The sequence below is a fragment of the Saccopteryx bilineata genome, chromosome 1, assembly GCF_036850765.1.
Source record: "Saccopteryx bilineata isolate mSacBil1 chromosome 1, mSacBil1_pri_phased_curated, whole genome shotgun sequence".
Classification (NCBI taxonomy): Eukaryota; Metazoa; Chordata; class Mammalia; order Chiroptera; family Emballonuridae; genus Saccopteryx; species Saccopteryx bilineata.
Genome location: NC_089490.1, coordinates 226,073,711 through 226,093,252, shown reverse-complemented (window position 1 = coordinate 226,093,252; position 19,542 = coordinate 226,073,711). Strand labels below are relative to the sequence as shown.

Sequence of the window (19,542 nt, the reverse complement as noted above, 5' to 3'; positions counted from 1 at the left end):
GTCCCTATCTGTCCCTCTCTGTCTCGCTAAAAAAAGAATATCACTATGACAAGTTCCCCAACCTTGGGACAGAGGCAGCCAGCCAGCCAAGGGCCACCAGCCTTGTCCCAGCCCTTGTGATCCTAGACAAGGGCTCCTGTTCCGGATCCCAAGTTCCAGTAGGCATGAGGCCCTCAAAAGCAGCTATCTCAGGCCCCCTAGTAGTAGCCCAGAGCTCACAGGCTTGCCCACCTCCAGCTGGCGAGTCTCCTGTGGCAGATAACCCGCACCTGCACTGAGCCAGGGCGAGGAAGACCTCAAGGCTCTGCCCTAAGCATCAGGCAGCAATTATATTTCTCAGCACCCCCTACCTTCTTCTACCCAGAGTTAAGAGCTTTTGCAAGTGTTCCAACTCTGACAACTGAGCGTTTGAGAACAAAGCCTAAGGCAGATAAGCAGAGTGGGACAGAGCACTGACCAGAGACTTAGGAGACCTGAACTTCTGCTCTGACCCTGCCAGGAACTCATAAATAACCCTGGGCTGGACACACCCTTGATAAAATCAGGGAAGGAGAGAACACACTGGTTCTGGGTGAAACCAGAGCAGTCAAGCAGAAAAAAAAAACATTCTTTTTGAATTTTTCTGCAAATTATTATTTTTAATAATAGGTTCAGAGCCAGAGCCCCCCAGCCTCCTAGTAAAGCACCTAAATTGGAGGTGATCTCGGGGACCCTGACACACACATCTCCTTTCATAAATTTCCAATAATCCCAATACTGCCCAATACTCTCAGTTCATTACTTTGTCTTAAACATTATTGAAATAATAGAAGCAATCAGAAATGAAATGCTTTATCTTACCACCATAAAATCTACCAACTTACCTGTCTCTATAACTTCATCCTCTGCCTCTCCACTATAAAAAACAAACAAACAAAACAACCCAAAGCAAGTGTCCTGTTCCAACGTATAGTAGCCCAATCCCTATACTTATGTTCCCTAAATTTCTTTCTACTGTTGGATCATTTTTATCAACCATAACTTTACCAGTGGAATCCCTAATTACCACCAAATTTCTTTGCTCCCCATCAGACTGAAACTTCTTTTAAAAACTATCTATATGGCTTCTGATTTGCTTCTATTTGCTCCTCATCTGACTCCATTTGGACTTGTGCCTGCATTCTAGCCACATTCACAACGTGTGATACTCTTTCTTCTGAAACTTATTTTGCATCCTGACAATCTTCTCCCTCACTGGCCCCTCTCCATTTCTGGCTCTAACCTTCCCAATAACTAATATATGTTCAGGTGTACATATCAACCGCCTCCTCTTTCAAACTTAAAATGACCAAACAGAATTCTAATTCTCACCCTACCCACAGTCCTCCGCACCATATAATTCTACTTCAGTGGCGGCAGTAATATTGTGCAATTGCAACTAAAAGTGTGTACTTTAAAATAAAATTATTGGAATCTTGACACCACCACGTACTAGCTATGAGACTGCAGATCTGTGCCTCAGTTTCCTCATTGTGAAATGGGAATAATGCTACCTTCTTTAGGTGATGATTAAATATGATAATCCATGAAAACTACTTAGATAGTGCCTGACACACAGTAAATAATAAATATTAGCTCTTATTTTTTATCTAGTTCCTCAAGCCAAAAACACGGACTTCATTCCATGACCAACCAATCTAAATTACCACCCGAACACTGTCATGTCATATGCTTATTTTCTTTATAATTGGACCAATATCTGAAATAATCCTATTTATTTAAATGCTTATTTCCTGACTCTTTCAAATCATGATGTAAGCTCAATGATAAGAGATACTGTCTTGTTCACTGTTGTAGAAAATATGAAGTAAATATTTGTTAAAATGAATTAATGCATATACTAACAAAACATTCTATCCTAACAAAAGACTACAAATCTTAAGGCTACTTATGCTTTAATAGAAAGCAATTTCCAAGTCTCCTTGCTTTAAATACAAATACATATTCAGTGGCTTTCCAAAAGCATAGAGTCAAATTCAAATTATGTTATATGCCAACTGAAATGCCTCAACTCACCATTCCAACCATATTTCGCACTATTCCCTCACTCTGCTCCAAGCACATTCCTCTTAACTTTGCTGCCTCCATACCCTGCCTCCCCACTACTTCCTTCCATCTCAAATGCCCCCTCCTATCTCTAACTTCACAAATCATCATCATCTTAGGATCAGCTCAAAGGTCTCCTTCATGACTGATTTTCATCTACTCCCCACTCTCCTTGTCAATAGTAATCCCTCTCTTGTGCCTCTTTTAATACACTTATATTCTGCTTAATTCCGTGAGGGCAGGAACCACATATTGTTTGGCTTTATTGTTTACACACTTCATTATACACACAATAATTACCTCACCTCCATTATCACATACTGTTTATACTAAATATATGTTAAACTGACTTTAAACAGACCTTCTCCTAACCACACTTCTGGAGATATATATCACTAACAATAAAGACATATTGGAATCTGCATTAGAGGTACCAAGAGAAACAATCCTTGTGACACATATAAAAGATAAGTCAAGTGGTTGTCAAACGAACACCATAAACAAATTTTATAGGCGTTCAGAGAGAGATAAGCCATCAAAAGATGGCAGAACGAGAAAAGTATCATTTTAATGACCATTTGCAATTTTAAAATTAAAATTAGAGATATCTATAATGCATCCTTTCTTCCACACAGTAACACTGGCCAGAAACCTTAAATCAAAACCACATATTAGAGAAGGCATTACACTTAAAGGTGGTCAGGGAAAAGACAAAAACATCATAAAACTTTAGCACTAATAATTCCTAAAGAAAATGCTATGAATAAACTGTAAACCACAATGGCAACTGCAGTGGAGACTATTTGTGGTTTACCCAGAATCCATTCCCTCTTCTTAAGCAGAAACTTAATATTGGTAAGTTATCTGTACTTCCCTTACACAGCCCATGTGTCTCAATACTCCTACCAAGGACTAATTCAGGAACAAACAGGAGATCTAACTGTGGGCATTAAGATTGGAGAGCACACGTTCTGAGTGTTTCCATGAAAGGGAAAGTTTGTTCCTCTTGAGGGGGCTGTAGGAAGCCACTTCATCTTCTCCCACCTGGGAAAGGAATCATGTTCCTTCAAGCCATCTATAACCTTGGGGGAAATGGTGTGAGGAAGAGCCTATGCTACAGCAACAGGAAGATTAGAGAATCTGGATGCTAGGTAACACCATTGAGCCATGCCTTTGTGCTTGATAGGTCAGCTATCAATAGTAAAATTCTCATTATTTAAACCAATTTGTATTTAATCTTCAGTTGGAGCCAAAAGTATACTACCTATCTCCTATTTTTATTATGAATCAACAACCTTTTATTTTTACTGTATGATTGTGTAAATTGTTTCTTTTTTTTCCAACCACTGTCAGAACTTGTACCCTCAGAAATTTGGCCTTCCTGACCTGTGCTGGCACAGTGGATAGAGCATTGACCTGGAATGCTGAGGTTGCTGGTCTGAAACCCTGGGTTTGCCTGGTCAAGGCACATATAACAAGCAACCAGTGAACAGCTAGAATGAAGCAAAGGACTATACCCCAATGAAAAAACTAAACAATCATGAGCTCAAACAGATATAAAAGAGTTTAATGAGGAACAGAATATTTAAATAATTTCAAAGTACCCCTCCACACAAAATACTTATTAATTACCAAGGGAGGAAAAAAAAGTCAGTTTACAGTGAAAAAGCCTGAAAAAGACCACCCTAATAAAATAAATAAAATGAACACCAATACTTGCCAATTATACCTCAATGAGGTTGGAAAAAATAATGAAATGAACACTGATAGTCATGAAGCAATATCAAATCAGGCAACACTTGACTAGATACAATGAGAGGAACACGGCATCATCTCTAGAGTGTTCTTGCTAAAGATGTACTACCATCAGGAAACAAACCTAAATGAGGGTTACTACAAATGCTTCAAAAAACTAGCCTACAACTTCCAGAAGTGTCAAGTCATAAAAGTTGAGAAAAACCTAAAGACCTAGTCTAGAATGAATGACACTGTAAGGCAGGGGTAGCCAACCTTTTAATATCTACTGCCCACTTTTGTATCTCTGTTAGTAGTAAAATTTTCTAACTGCCCACCGGTTCCACAGTAATGATGATTTATAAAGTAGGGAAGTAACTTTACTTTATAAAATTTATAAAGCAGAGTTACAGCAAGTTAAAGCATATACAGCTAATGCTCGACTTACGACCATGATTGGTTCCGACAGACCGGTTATAACACGATTTGATCGTAAGTTGAGTACACTATATGTACAGTACTGTGAAATGATGTTATAAAAATCTTTAAGTCATATTTTATCATAATTTTCTTTCATTATTGTTATATATCATAATTTTCTTTGTTCATTTTATGCCATTTGTATCATCTCTACACCATTTTGTTTCTTATTTTTACATTCGTCAGGTTTAAGTAAAACACTGCATTACCAGTACAACTGGTTTAATATTTGCAAAGACAATTTCCTCTTGGTAGACATCTTGGGAGGGGTTTGATGAAAAATATCCAAGACACAAAACACAAATTGCTGTACCAAGTCTGGGTTAACAGTTGAAATGGTGCACGCGGAGATGGTAGTGCTGCTGGAAGCTGGTTTGCACTGTCGTAGGCCCACCTGGGCAATGCTTGCACTGCCAGACGCAGAGCAGTCGTGGCTAGCGATTGTGGTTGTAAAGTCAAATGGTCATAAGTTGCATAGGTCATAAGTCGATCAATATTTGTAATAATAATTACTTACCAAGTACTTTATGTCGGATTTTTGCTAAGTTTGGCAGAATAAATCTTTACAAAACAACTTACTATAGTTAAATCTATCTTTTTATTTATACTTTGGTTGCTCCGCTACTACCCACCATGAAAGCTGGAACGCCCACTAGTGGGCAGTAAGGACCAGGTTGACTACCACTGCTAAGGCATGACATCCAAATGAAACGTGATTATGAACTGAATCCTTTTGCTATAAAGACATTATCAAGACAACTGACAAACTTGAATGAGGTCTAAGGATTAGATGATCCTAACACATCAGTATTAACTTTTTGATTTTAATAGTTTCATGTGGTTATCAAAATAATGTAAAAAATACACACAAACACATTTGGGGATGACAGAGCATCAAGTAGGCAATTTACCCAAATGGTTTAGAGAGGAAAACACTACTGTACTTGTGATTTTTCTGTAAGTTATAGATTGTTTCACATTTCCTAAAAATTATTTTTTAAAAGTGAAGGAAAAAATTAGGTAACTAGACAAGGACCATATTATAAAAAATTCTGTATGCCACGCTAAGGAGTTTAAATGTCATTCCAAAAGCTATCAGCAGTCACTGTAGGATGTTAAGCAGGATGCTGACATGATCAAAGGATCATGTCATGTTTTTTCTAAGTCCTTCTACTAAACAAAAGCCCTGGGTGTGTGGGATTCACAGTATTCTCAGTTGAGGGACACATGTAATAATGGGGCTACAGATTACTCAGCATTATCTGAGGAAAAAAAGCATAATTAATAAGGCCAATAAGATCCAGGAATATAATCCATTTAGATTCATTCAATACAGACCAATCAACTGAGTCACATTCACACAGAGGTTCAATAAAATCAGGATAACCCAAGAGCTGCTATACTTAATTGGGATTACCACAGGACCACAGAAAAACAACAAGTACGATCACTTAATCACAACCTCAAGCAATGCAACACAGCAATGGACCCCTGGAAAAAACTGTCAGCCTAGCATGTATCAGTCAGAAGTGGGTGACACGTTACCAAGGCATGCAGCAAAAAGGCAGAAACAGAAATCACACTACACTGGCAAATACTGTGGTTTTCACCATAAAACCTAGGAAAATCTTTATAAGTACAGAATAGGGGAAAGCTTTATGATAATCATATTAATATTTCAGCTTCACAACATACCCAAACTTTCAATCTATTTTAAAATCACCGTGGGCTTTTCTTAATCTTTTCAAACAAGTATTTATTTATCAATCTATTTATCTATCTATTTATTTATTTTGGGAGGCAGGAAGAGAGAGAAGCATCATCTTGTTGTTCCACTTAGATGTGTACCCACTGACCGTTCCTCATATGTGCTCTGACTGAGGCTCAAACCTGCAACCTCCGAACTCCAGGACAATGTTCTATCCACTGCGCCACTATCCAGGGCAATGAAGTATTTTTTTAAATCTTAGGACAGAACACTTCTAAGTAAATGCTTGTGGCTTTTTATAATACCTGGTGCATTCTGCTCCCAGAAAATCAGATACTTAAGGATAGGACAACTATAGTGCTTTTACAAAACCCTCAAAAAATCTAAAAGCCAAGACAGTCTCTCTCTCTCTCTCTCTCTCTCTCTCTAATTCTGTACCATTCCTTTAAGAGAAGTAACTGGATTAGAAAATTATCAAGCTCTACTGGAAAAGGAAAATTTACTAGGTTAGCAAGAATCTGTTCCTCTTAAAAGGTGTTCCAGGCCCTGGCCGGTTGGCTCAGTGGTAGAGCATCGGCCTGGTGTGTGGAAGTCCTGGGTTCAATTCCTGGCCAGGGCACTAAAAAGAAGCACCAATCTGCTTCTCCACCCTTCTCTCTCTCCTTTCTCTCTATCTCTCCTTCCCCTCCCGCAGCCAAGGCTCCATGGAAGCAAAGTTGGCCCAGGAGCTGAGGATGGCTCCATGGCCTCCGCCTCAGGCACTAGAATGGCTCTGTTTGCAATGGAACAATGGCCCAGATGGGTCAAGCATTGTCCCCTGGTGAGCATGCTGGCTGGATCCCAATTGGGTGCATGCAGGAGTCTGTCTGCCACCCCCCATTTCTCACTTCAGAAAAATACATAAAAAGGGGTGGGGTTCCAAAGTCAAATTACTCGGGCAAATTGTAGGTAAAACAAAGGTAAAGAGGTTTCTGTAATGCAGAACTTTTAAAAACTTTTACTATGGTAATGTATTTTGTAATATCCAGAGGAATGCAATGAACCCTAGTTCCAATCTTAACTATTCAATGAACTCGAACTTTCAGAATACATATTAAATTTTATCTCCGGAAATGTAATTTAGGAAACACCTGTGTACAAGCTTATTTTCTTTATACTGTACTGTTAGACCATATAATATACATTTATGGATGCTGCATGACCTCTAGTTCATAAAATCCAAAGTGAGAGACACATCACCAATTTTTTGTTATTTCTTTAAGTTTATTCTTAGTTGAGGTTAAAGCTGAGGCCCTGGCTGGTTGGCTCAGTGGTAGAGTGTCAGCCTGGCATGTGGAAGTTCTGGGTTCAATTCCCAGTCAGGGCACATAGGAGAAGAGACCATCTGCTTCTCTACCCTTCCTCTCTCCCCCCTACCCCTCTCATTCCCTTCTCTCTATCTCTCTCTCTCCTCCCTCCTGCAGTCATGGCTTGAATGGGTATGGTTCAAGCAATTTGGCCCCAGGCACTGAGGATGGCTCCAACACCTTCAGCCTCAGGCACTGAAATAGCTTGGTTGACAAGCAACGGAGCAGTGTCCCCAGATAGGCATCACCCTGTAGGGGGCTTGTGGGGTGGATCCCAGATGGGGCACATGCAGGAGTGTGTCTCTCTACCTCCTTGCCTCTTCACCTCTCACTTATTAAAAAAAAAAATAATGCTACCACTGAGTTGCATATTGGGGCTATATAAATCTAAAAGAAAACACACATACAAATAGCCATTTCATAATATTTGCTGTTGGTGATAGAAAGAATGGGAACTGGCTTAATAGATACTGAAAAATAGTTCAGTTAGAAACAACAAAATGTTCCAATGCAAAATATTTTATCCTAAAATAAGAAATAATATATACTATTTGGCCTGACCTGTGGTGGCGCAGTGGATAAAGCGTCGACCTGGAATGCTGAGGTTGCCAGTCCAAAACCCCAGGCTTGCCTGGTCAAGGCACATACGGGAGTTGATGCTTCCTGCTCCACCTCCCTTCTTTCTTTCTCTCTCTCTCTCTCCCTTCTCTAAAATAAATAAAAATATAATCTTAAAAATAAAAAAAATAGCCTGATCAGGCGGTGGCGCAATGGATAGAACATCAGACTGGGATGCGAAGGACCCAGGTTCGAGACCCTGAGGTTGCCAGCTTGAGCATGGGCTCATCTGGTTTGAGCAAAGCTCACTAGCTTGGACCCAAGGTTGCTGGCTTGAGTAAGGGGTTACTTGGTATGCTGAAGGCCCGCGGTCAAGGCACATAAGAGAAAGCAATCAATGAACCACTAAGGTGTCGCAACGAAAAACTGATGATTAATGCTTCTCATCTCTCTCTGTTCCTGTCTGTCTGTCCCTACCTATCCCTCTCTCTGACTCTCTGTATCTGTAAAAATAAATAAATAAATAAATAAATAAATAAATAAATAAATAAATAAATAAATAAAAGAAATAAAATACTATTTGCATAGGATACAGCCAAAGACATCCCCATGCCAATATAATATTATCAGTAAGATATGATAATGTTTGTTAATGGTGACATAAAGTAACTTACATCCTGACATTAGATTTCATTTACACTTTACCAGAAAAAAAAAAAAAGCATTTTGGTTCTTCCTCTATCATAGACTAGACAGAAACATAAAAACAGAATGGTAAAAAGCTGAAAAATACAACTATAAGTCACCAGGAAAGGAAAAGCTCTAAACCAGTGGTACTCAGCCTGGTCCCTACCACCCACTTTCATGGTGGGCGGTAGTGAGCAACCAAAGTATAAATAAAAAGATAGATTTAACTATAGTAAGTTATTTTATAAAGATTTATTCTGACAAACTTAGCAAAAATCCGGCATAAAGCACTTGGTAATTATTATTACATGCTTTAACTTTATGTAACTCTGCCTTATAAATTTTATAAAGTAAAGTTACTTCCCTACTTTATAAATCACCATTACTGTGGAACTGGTGGGCAGTTAGAAAATTTTACTACTAACAGAGATACAAAAGTGGGCGGTAGGTATAAAAAGGTTGACTACCCCTGGTATAGACCAACTTTCAACCTTTGGCAAAATAAACTACTACTATTACACCATTTTTTACAGATGATAAAAGAAGAGAGGTTAAAAAACTTGCTTAGGCCCTGGCCGGTTGGCTCAGCGGTAGAGCGTCAGCCTGGCGTGCGGGGGACCCGGGTTCGATTCCCGGCCAGGGCACACAGGAGAAGCGCTCATTTGCTTCTCCACCCCCCCCCCCTTTTCTTTCTGTCTCTCTCTTCCTCTCCCGCAGCCAAGGCTCCATTGGAGCAAAGTGGCCCGGGCGCTGGGGATGGCTCCTTGGCCTCTGCCCCAGGTGCTAGAGTGGCTCTGGTTGCAGCAAAGCGACCCCCCAGAGGGGCAGAGCATCGCCCCCTGGTGGGCAGAGCATCACCCCTGGTGGGCGTGCCGGGTGGATCCCGGTCGGGCGCATGCGGGAGTCTGTCTGTCTGTCTCTCCCCTTTCCAGCTTCAGAAAAATACAAAAAAAAAAAAACTTGCTTAAATCACCCAGCTAATAACCAGAGTCAGTCTGCATCCAAAACCCCTGTACAGATCTTCACCAGGGAAACTATGCAAATTTAATTAAGTTTTATCACTATGAATAAAGCAAACTGAACAGAAAGTATTTTTTTCACTGATTAAGCCTACAATGATGTGTAAGCAATTTGAAATAAAACTGAAAGTTAAATGATTATATACAACTGAACTAATTCAAATGTATTTTTAAAAGATTGTTTTCACCCACATAAGCAGTACTTCTGAGCACAGTTAGATTGGGGCAAGAGAAATGGTGGTAATGGGGGAGAACTAAAGAGAAGAATAACTGTATATTAGAAGAGAGAGAACACTAATTTATCCCCCTAAAGCTATTTATCTTTAAATAATCAAGATGAATTACCTGTATTATCGGCCACCCTAATACTTAGAAGTTTAGGCAGAGTTCTAACTCTTCACTTAGTGCTGAAACACCACCAATTGTATGATCTCTATCTCTATCTCTATCTCTCTCTCTCTCTCTCTCTCTCTCTTCAGAGAGAGGTAAGAAAAGGGAGAGAGAGGATCATCGAGCTGTTCCTGTATGTGCCCTGACCAGGGAATCAAACTGGCAACCTCTGCTCTTTGGGACAGTGCTCCAATCAACCAATATGGCCAAGGCTTGGTTTTTCTCTTTAGTAAAAGGATTTTATTTTCTGGTTCCTGTATACAACATTTGAAACCCATAGTTTCACAGATACAATGTTATAAATAATAGTAAAGTTCCCACACAAGTCAAAAAGTCTGAAAACAACAGCTTAGCTAAGTTTTAACCTTAGACAAAATAATACTAATCACTATAATGAATTCTAAAATTGCGTAAGTCCATGATCTTCTTCTCTTAAATACTACAAAGTAATGAATAAAAGTGTTTCAAATAGATAAGTTTTGCAACATATTACAAGTACAGTAACTAAAGCTATAATATAGTGAGAATTTCTGTACTTACTGTGAATGCCTCACTTGAAAAGTTCTATAATTAGAGCAAGAAAAGGTCCTACAGAGACTTCTCAGTAATTACAAGGACTTCATAGGTTAATGGCACTGGTCCATTATTGTATCTCGTTACAACCTACTCTATAGAGCGCTTTTCCTACATGTAATTTTCACCAGCATCACTTCTGTGTTACTATACCGTGATTATTTTCCGTTCACATGACTATCACACAGAAGACAATGAGAAGTCCACAACCACTAAGTAAAATATAACTTGTTCAGATTTGGATTCTCTTTCCAAACCACACAGTATACCAGATAACCTCGAAATTCTCTCTTAGAACTCTGATACGTACAAGGAACACCATGACCTCACAATGAAAGAGAATTTCTCACAAGGTGTTTCAGTGGAACACTGACTGCCACCCATCTTCCAGATATTCTACAAAAACAAAAGGATCCCATACTCACGTAAACTTTATAATTTTAGGATAACCTGCAGTATTTTTAAAATTTAATTTTGTTTAAAAGTTTCCCAAATTTATTTAGCTATATAAACCTTTCTCCCTCCCCAAAGCACCTATTAATAAACCATGGATTTCCAGAACACACTTTGAAACTAATGAGGGGCCTAGAGCAGTGGTCCCCAACCTTTTTTGGGCCACGGACAGGTTTAATGTCAGAAAATATTTTCACAGACCAACCTTTAGGGTGGGACAGCTAAATGTATCACATGACCAAGACAAGTGTCAAGAGTGAGTCTTAGACTGATGTAACAGAGGTAATCTGGTCATTAAAAATAAGACATCGTGCCTGACCAGGCGGTGGCGCAGTGGATAGAGCGTCAGACTGGGAAGCGGAAGGACCCAGGTTCGAGACCCCAGGATAGCCAGCTTGAGCGCGGGCTCATCTGGTTTGAGCAAAAAGCTCACTAGCATGGACCCAAGGTCACTGGCTCGAGTGAGGGGTTACTCAGTCTGCTGAAGGCCGTCGGTCATGGCACATATGAGAAAGCAATCAATGAACAACTAAGGTGTCGCAACGAAAAACTGATGATTGATGCTTCTCATCTCTCTCCGTTCCTGTCTGTCTGTCCCTATTTATCCCTCTCTCTGACTCACTCTCTGTCCCTGTAAAAAAATTAAAAAAAAAAAAAAAAGACATCGTTCAGACTTAAATAGAAATAAAATGGAAATAATGTAAGTTATTTATTCTTTCTCTGTGGACTGGTACCAAATGGCCCACAGACTGGTACCGGTCCACGGCCCAGGGGTTGGGGACCCCTGGCCTAGAGTCAAGAAGCCCTGATTCAAAATAGGAGCAAAGAGTTCATAGGAAAAAGAATTAAGGGGCAAATAACGAGATTGGAAGGTGGGGAGCCAGGTCTTCTGCCTCCTGTTACCATGAAAGCCAAAGTGATGCTCTCCTATAGCAGCAGATAAAGAAGAAACAGAATTGGGGGGTGAGGAAGGGGGTAAACAACAGAGGGCTAGCTATACCCCACCTGTTAACTAGAAAAAGAAATGGACATTGTAGAGAGAAAGTGTAAAGCACCTAGCCAGGGAGAGCAATCCTAGAGCTCTGATCAGCATCAATGGGGAAGAAAAGGAAATCTCCTAGATCTGGAAAATAATGACAACAAAAGACAGTCATTCATATGTCTGGGATGTCCTATACTAATAGTAGGGTCATTCAAATACAAAAGTCATTATGGAAAGAACTTCTTGACTCATTAAGAAACAGTAAAAGCAGCCAAGCCACTCCTGGTCTTGGCTACTCAGTCACTCTCTCTGACAGTTTCATGAGTAACATAGGGTGAGAAAAACTATGGAAGTAGCAAATACTTCTCACCTACATCTTACTCTGGAGTTCATGTGGAATAACTGAAAGATACAACCAAAACACTACTGGCAGAGTCTATAGGTAATTTTGTGGTAGGCAGTTAAACAGATATGAGCACAGCAAGGACTATAGGCCAGGCACAGAAGGTCAACAGGGCAGAAAGCCCCAGTACCACGAAACTGGGAAAACAAGAATTTTGTCCCCAGGGTAACCCTTCCTCCACTAGCATATTGCTGGTCATGTGGTTTAGATGACCCTAGCCCAGAACAATGAGGTTCTGACACACATTAAATACAGCCAGGCCTCAGTTGTGTTTCAACTGCAGGTCCAGAAAAGCAGCAAAACCAGACAAGCAACTCCATGGCTGACCTCAGGATGAGCTGCACTGACCCTGGCACTGACCAATCAGTGGAGATCACGACCCTAAAAGGGCACACCTAGAAAGCAGATGAATAGCTATTGAGATTCTCCCCTGGGACTTCCCCCCAAATCTCCACCCTAAAAAGACTTTAGGATGGAGGGCCTAGCTTGCTCTCCCTGGGAGTACAGGAGACCCACATTTTCCTTCTCCCCTCCCTCTCTCCCTCTTTCTCCTAAGTTCCAAGGGACTCCGTGAAATTTATAACCAGGGAAGCAATAGGCAGGCACAGCTCCTCCCAGGCTGTCTGTCTCCCAGAACCTGTCTCCAAGATCCCCTTTTCTCTGACTTCCCAGTGTAGGTTCATCTCTTTCTGAGTGTATTCCTGCATGGCCAATAAATCCTTGCTTTACTCGCACTTAGTCTCTTGACAGAATTCTTTCCTTCAAGACAAGAATTGAGGGCTCATCGTTCCACTGGTAACAATTCGGTTATTCCTCATGCTCAAGCTTACACAATTCTGACAAGCAATGAAGTCAACATCCAAGAGACCAGTCAGAAAAGGAAAAATGACAAAGGAAAAGGAAGAAAACTATCAAATACAAAAGAGCAAAGTTAATTCCTGTCCATTAAGTTTCTCTAAATTAAAAATATGCAATTATTCACAGGTCATACTGAAGTAACAACCCAGGACAACAGTTTATTCATGCTCATATTCTTACTCTTTATCCCATACTCTCTAAGTACCTTGTCCCTACCTAATCTCCTTCTCTTCATTAAATTCATCAGTCTGTGCTTTTCAAAAACAAAAACCTATGTTTATTATCTTTTTGCTGTTAAACAGTCAACATATTCCAGCTTCATCTACACAGTTTCAAACTCTTTTGATCACAATCTACAGTAAGAAATACACAAAAACACAAGTTGTGTATAACAACACTCTTTCTACACATGATGTACTTAATATTGTCTATTCTAGTCTATTCATCAATCTTTTACATGCTAATTGGTCTTTCAAACTAATCAAAACCAAGAGGATGAAAAACAATGAGCTACATATATCACACACTGTCAATAATTATGTACCAAAAGAGAAAAGGATTTGGAAGAAATTTTTTTACTACCATAGTACAATAAAATATTAATTTGTTCCAGATTCAGTCATTTTACTGTAAAGTAATCTGGGCTTACTATGTAATATTAATGAAGTCCTAGAAATTATGGGACATTTCATAAAATTTGCAACATTTTATGATTCTTGTTTCTACACTACTATGCTAAGGTATGCCATACATTTTCACACGCAATAAATTCCTAAAACCCTCAGTGTTAATCTTGACATCCCTTTCTTACTCATAGAGCAACAGATTCTTAAAAATAGAAATGGAAAAATAACAGCCACCGCTTAGCGAACATATCCCTACCATGTGCCAGCACTGTGTTAAGTCACTGTACTTATTCACTACTGTTCTTAGATAGACTATGAGGTGGCTAGTATAAAAGAAATGCCCAACCTATATTTCTGATGGCATTTATAAAGATTGAGGGTTTAAATAAAAATAACCTTAATCATCTGTATTAAATGGAAATGTTGACAATTTAGTATGATTAATAAATTCTACTCAGCAAGCTGACCAGGCGGTGGCGCAGTAGATAGAGCGTGGGACTGGGATGCCGAGGACCCAGGTTCAAGACCCCAAGGTCGCCAGCTTGAACGCGGGCTCATCTGGTTTGAGCAAAGCTCACCAGCTTGGACCCAAGGTCTCTGGCTAGAGCAAGGGTTTACTCGGGCTGCTGAAGGCCTGTGGTCAAGGCACATATGAGAAAACAGTCAATGAATAACTAAGGTATCGCAATGTGCAACGAAAAACTAATGATTGATGCTTCTCATCTCTCCGTTCCTGTCTGTCTGTCCCTGTCTATATCCCTCTCTGACTCTCTCTCTGTGTAAAAAAAAAAAAAAAAAGAGTTGTAAAAAAAATAAAAAATAAAAAATTCTACTCAGCAAAAGCTAATCATGAGGGACAGCAGAAGTGAAGAACAAGTATCCTAGAAAGATTCAGATCCTTCTAATCAAGCTATCATCACCTCACTTATTGACCCACACATGAAAAAAATGTGAATAATCTTTAAAACCACACTAAAGGAAGGAAAAGTTTAAACCACAATACCTGCTGACATACTCTAATAACAATTTTATTAATCGTTTATAAGCTATAAAATTAGTTATTTAAGGTTAATTTTAAAATGCTACAAAGTTGAAGATTAAAGAAGCATCGAAAACCAGTTATGTACAGTACATATTGCTAGGATGTTTCTTTCGTACTGAGAAATACTATCTGGTATCTATTTTTTAAAGTAAATTGGTAAAGATTACCTAGAATTCCAATTTCCCGTATCAAAGTAGAGGGTAGCCAATTCAATAAATAATTCATTCATCTAACTATTAACAGAAAATTAGCTTATAATGTATGTTATTTTTACTTCTACAACTCTCCTGTAACTTATTCTAGTTACACTACTGATATCAAAACTCTAATTTTATGAACATACAAACCATAATCATTTCAACAACTTAAAAAACAAAGGAGACAAAGCATAGTCTTTCAAGTTATACTGGATATAACTGGAAAAAATACAAATTTAAAAGTGACTGACCTATGCCCTTAATGAAGTCTCTCCATTCTTACATTTCTTTTTTTTTTTTTTTTTTTTTTTTGTATTTTTCCAAAGCTGGAAACGGGGAGACAGTCACAGACTCCCACATGCGCCCGACCGGGATCCACCCGGCACGCCCACCAGGGGGCGACGCTCTGCCCCTCCGGGGGGGTCGCTCTGTTGAGACCAGAGCCACTCTAGCGCCTGGGGCAGAGGCCAAGGAGCCATCCCCAGCGCCTGGGCCAACTTTGCCTCAATGGAGCCTCGGCTGCGGGGGGGGGGGGGGGGGGGGGGGGGGGGGGGGGGGACAGAGAGGAAGGAGAGGGGGAGGGGTGGAGAAGCAGATGGCTCCTGTGTGCCCTGGCCGGGAATCGAACCTGGGACTTCTGCATGCCAGGCTGACGCTCTACCACTGAGCCAAACGGCCAGGGCTCATTCTTACATTTCTTTTGTTACTCTTGACCCAAACTTCTATAGTTGATAACTCCCAATTTCCAGTCCTCATATTCCAAAGTTAAAAATGCCTGACACTTAAGAGACATTGCCCAGTCCCAAGGTGAGCAAAATAATTTCTCACAAATTCTAGTCTCTTGTTTTCTATCACTGAGAAACACAATAGAAATTTACTTAAAAGACTATACATTTTTGTTATTTGTATCAGACTTCTAAAAAGACAAAATATGAAACTACAAAAACTTAATTTGTTTTAAATTGTGAAAAGTCCCTGGGTTGAAATTATTTAAAATATATTAATAAAAACAATGTGTATTTGACTTTTGGCTTGTTTGGCTTAAATTAAATATGTATAAACAGGGATTTTTTAAAAAAATATATGTGTAAGAAACAAAGCCCAAGGCAACATATTTAGCAGAAAATAGATACTGATAATACTATACAGCAAAGTATCTCAGAGCATAAAACTATGTAAACTCTTAATACCAAAAAGCATTGAGCATATGATTTTCTTATAATTTTTAAATTTCATTTACTACTGGTACATAAAAAAGAGTTCTCCCATCATTTTGCAGATAAGAAAGAATAGAGGTTAAATGACAATCATAATCACAGACTAGAGTGAATTCTTGAACCATAATTCAAGAACTGAAACTAATTCTATAATAGAAGCACCAAAAACCCACTAAAATATTTCTAAATTTGTAAAACACAGGATGTAAAACTACATAAGATTGATATAATACTTTCCTCTACATATAAAAATAAAAAACATACTAAACCAGTACCAAAGTCAAAACTGTCTCACGCTTAAGAAAGAAGTCACTTGAAAAATGTTTTTGAATTCCCAGTAAGAGTCTGGTTTCCATCCTGTTCACATGGACACACACACACACACACACACACATCTATATAATAAGTAATTTACCTGACAAACTAATTTTTAATAAATATTTTTAAAAATCACTACTGATTTATACTTCAGGAAAATAAAGCTTACTTGGGAACAAAAGCATATTAGTATCAAAACTTTCCAACAAATTAAAATTATTAGTATTACAAAGGTACAAAAGAGAGTACTACTTTGGATAATATCCTTCAAAAGTCAATGTACCAATACAGGTGTGGGTGATGATGTGTATTCTTCCAACACAGAACAGCTGGATGTCGGAATGGACTTGTAATATTGGACACAGAACTACAAGCCAAGCCTTCAAGCTTGAAGGTCGCATGGGAGAGTCTGCTCTCATCAATGATCTACTGCCCTACAGACGGTCTTCAAAATCACATCTATATTCAGGGAGAATGAAGACAAAACTCGAACCATTTTGGATCTGAATTAAATGTTGAGTAAATCAAATTTTCAAGCAGGAGCTGCTTCCAAACATTCTCTCCAACTACTACCACAAAATCTTTAAACATTTGTTATGTTATCTTACAAACACGACAATTTACGGAAAGTCCATGTTTAATAGCTCCTTTGCTTGTTCTAAATGGAGATGAAATAAAATCCACTGATAACAGCCTTCAAGTTCCTGTTGACATATTTTAATATCTCCTCCTATTCCAGAGTAATTTCCAAAGTCTGGGAAGGAATGTTTCCACTAATAAATATGTTTCCATTGAATATCTATTATACCACCAGTAAGCATCCATTTTTGCCCATCACAGAATTATTCAAAAACTTGTTCTGATGACCTAACAACACAAGTTCTTTCTTGTAAGTTCCACATTAAACCGTGGCAACAATTGAGTAGACTGATTGTACTCTTAGGAAAATATTTACCAAAACTAGCAAAATAAATATTGGTGTCTATTCATATATATATATATATATATATATATACACACACACACACACACACACACACACCCATATATCACATACTAGTAACATATACACTATATTATATATTGTACTGTATATTGCATGTTTATATACTCATTAGTTTACTCATGTTAACTATAACAAATCACAATGCCAAGCTAAAGAGAATTTTAAAAAATACAAACTTACCCCATTCTAGGTATTCAAGAATGTTCTTCTCTCTTCTCAGCGGAGAATTACTGCATTCATCATAAAGGCAGATGAGTATATCCAGTAACGTTTCCACACTGAAGCACTGCCCATTGGTCTGTGCCGGCCCATCCAAAATAAACTGCTCCAACTGCCTCAAACGCACTTCTCCAGACATGTTGGCTTCGGTTTCTGCTAGGTTTTCCTTTAAATTATTATTAACGACTTCTACAATGATTCTTTGAACTTAAATTTTAAAAGGTGTGGTTTTAAAAACAAACCACTTGTTATTCAAACAACTGTCATGCAATGCCAGTACTGAATTAAACATCCAACACACCGGAACCCTCACTTAACTGAAGCGTCTTCAATTTCGCACATATACATATATATTTAAGGGATAATTACCATAAAAATATTTTTGATACATATTAAAAGAATACAATTAAGCCCTATATTTAAATAAAATAATAATTAAAAGTACACCGAACCAAAGAGTCAACACTTCTTTAAGGAAAGGGGGGACTCTTCTCCTTCATTCAAAATTCAATTCGTGCAACATAATCCTGAAACGAATCCGGTTGCATCATTAATGAATTAAGTCTGATTTGCATCAGCAATTCACTTCCCAGGAAGAAGGAAAACAGAAAAGGGAGGAAAAAGCCAGAATGTATGTAAGGGGGAGGGAAACCAAAAACTCGGCTGCAAATCCTCCCAACCACCGCTTGGATGATGCATCAGCGGCAATCTCTCCAACGGGAAGGGAGGGGGCGAGTCCCTGAAGCAGCTCCACGGCCCGGAGCACGCCAAGTCTTGTCCGGAGGAGGCTTCTCCTTTCTCCTCCCGACCTCTGCTTTTTAAGGCTCTGCAGTTAGTCCCATTTCCAACGGATTCGGAGGCAAACTCTTCATTTTTCTCTCGGCTTCTCCCAGGGGCCTGGCTGGCGGCGCGGCCGGTGCTGGAAACGCGGCTGCGGGCGGCACTGGGCGCCGGGAGCAGCGGCTACTTGGCCGGCCGCGCCCGCTCCATGTCGGTGGTCGCTGGTCGGCCGGCTTGGGCCGCTCCGGGCACGGAGCCCGGTCTTCCCGCACCCGCACCGCGGCAGCCCCCGAGGCTCCCGACGCCCCGGAGAGGGGGTGCTCTTCGGGATTCAAAGGACACGGACGGCAGCAGCTGCGGCGGCGGTGCGGGCGGCTCCGGCAGCTACTTCTCCCCCTTGTTCACACCCCTGGGTTAAGGGCATCTTTCCGCGGCGAGGAGGGAGGCGGCCGAGGTGCCGGAGGAGGGACTGGTGCCGCGGGTGAGGAAAGCAGAGGCTGCCGCAGCCCGGCTCGCAGCCACTCCCTTCCTTTCCCTCCCGCCCCTCCCGGTCCTCTCGCGCCCGCGCCCTGGGCTCCGCGAGGCTCCCCGTCCCCACCGCACGCAGGCGAAGCTCGCGCCGAGTGCGATCCAATATGGCGGCCCGCGCCCCCCGCGCGCGCGCCCGCCCCGCCCCCGCCCGAGCCCGCAGGTCGGCCTGCGGCCGCGCTGAGCGGAGCCGAGGCCCTGGAAGGGGCGCGGGCGGCAGCAACACCCTGAAGGGAGGGTGGGGACGGCCTCGGCAGGCGAGGCTGCCGCTGCCGCAACGTGGAATGCAGGGATACTGGAGGACTGGGGAGGAAAGGCCGGCGGAGGACCCGG

At 40.4% G+C, this 19,542-nt stretch overlaps 1 protein-coding gene across 10 annotated transcripts in view; it reads right to left on the bottom strand.

Annotated features, from left to right (window-relative positions):
- Positions 1-19,239, bottom strand: part of CDC42BPA (CDC42 binding protein kinase alpha) — a 228,025-nt gene extending 208,786 nt beyond the window's left edge. For 5 of the 10 annotated variants that reach the window (XM_066237016.1, XM_066236987.1, XM_066237001.1 and 2 more), the window contains exon 1: positions 17,863-19,235. In XM_066237016.1, the coding sequence (XP_066093113.1) occupies positions 17,863-18,040 (178 nt within the window). In that variant the 5' untranslated portion in view covers positions 18,041-19,235. Of the gene's footprint in view, positions 1-17,862 lie in introns of all 10 variants that reach the window. The other 5 variants (XM_066237008.1, XM_066236995.1, XM_066237028.1 and 2 more) reach the window with 3 other exon arrangements.
- Positions 19,240-19,542: the final 303 nt, after the last annotated feature.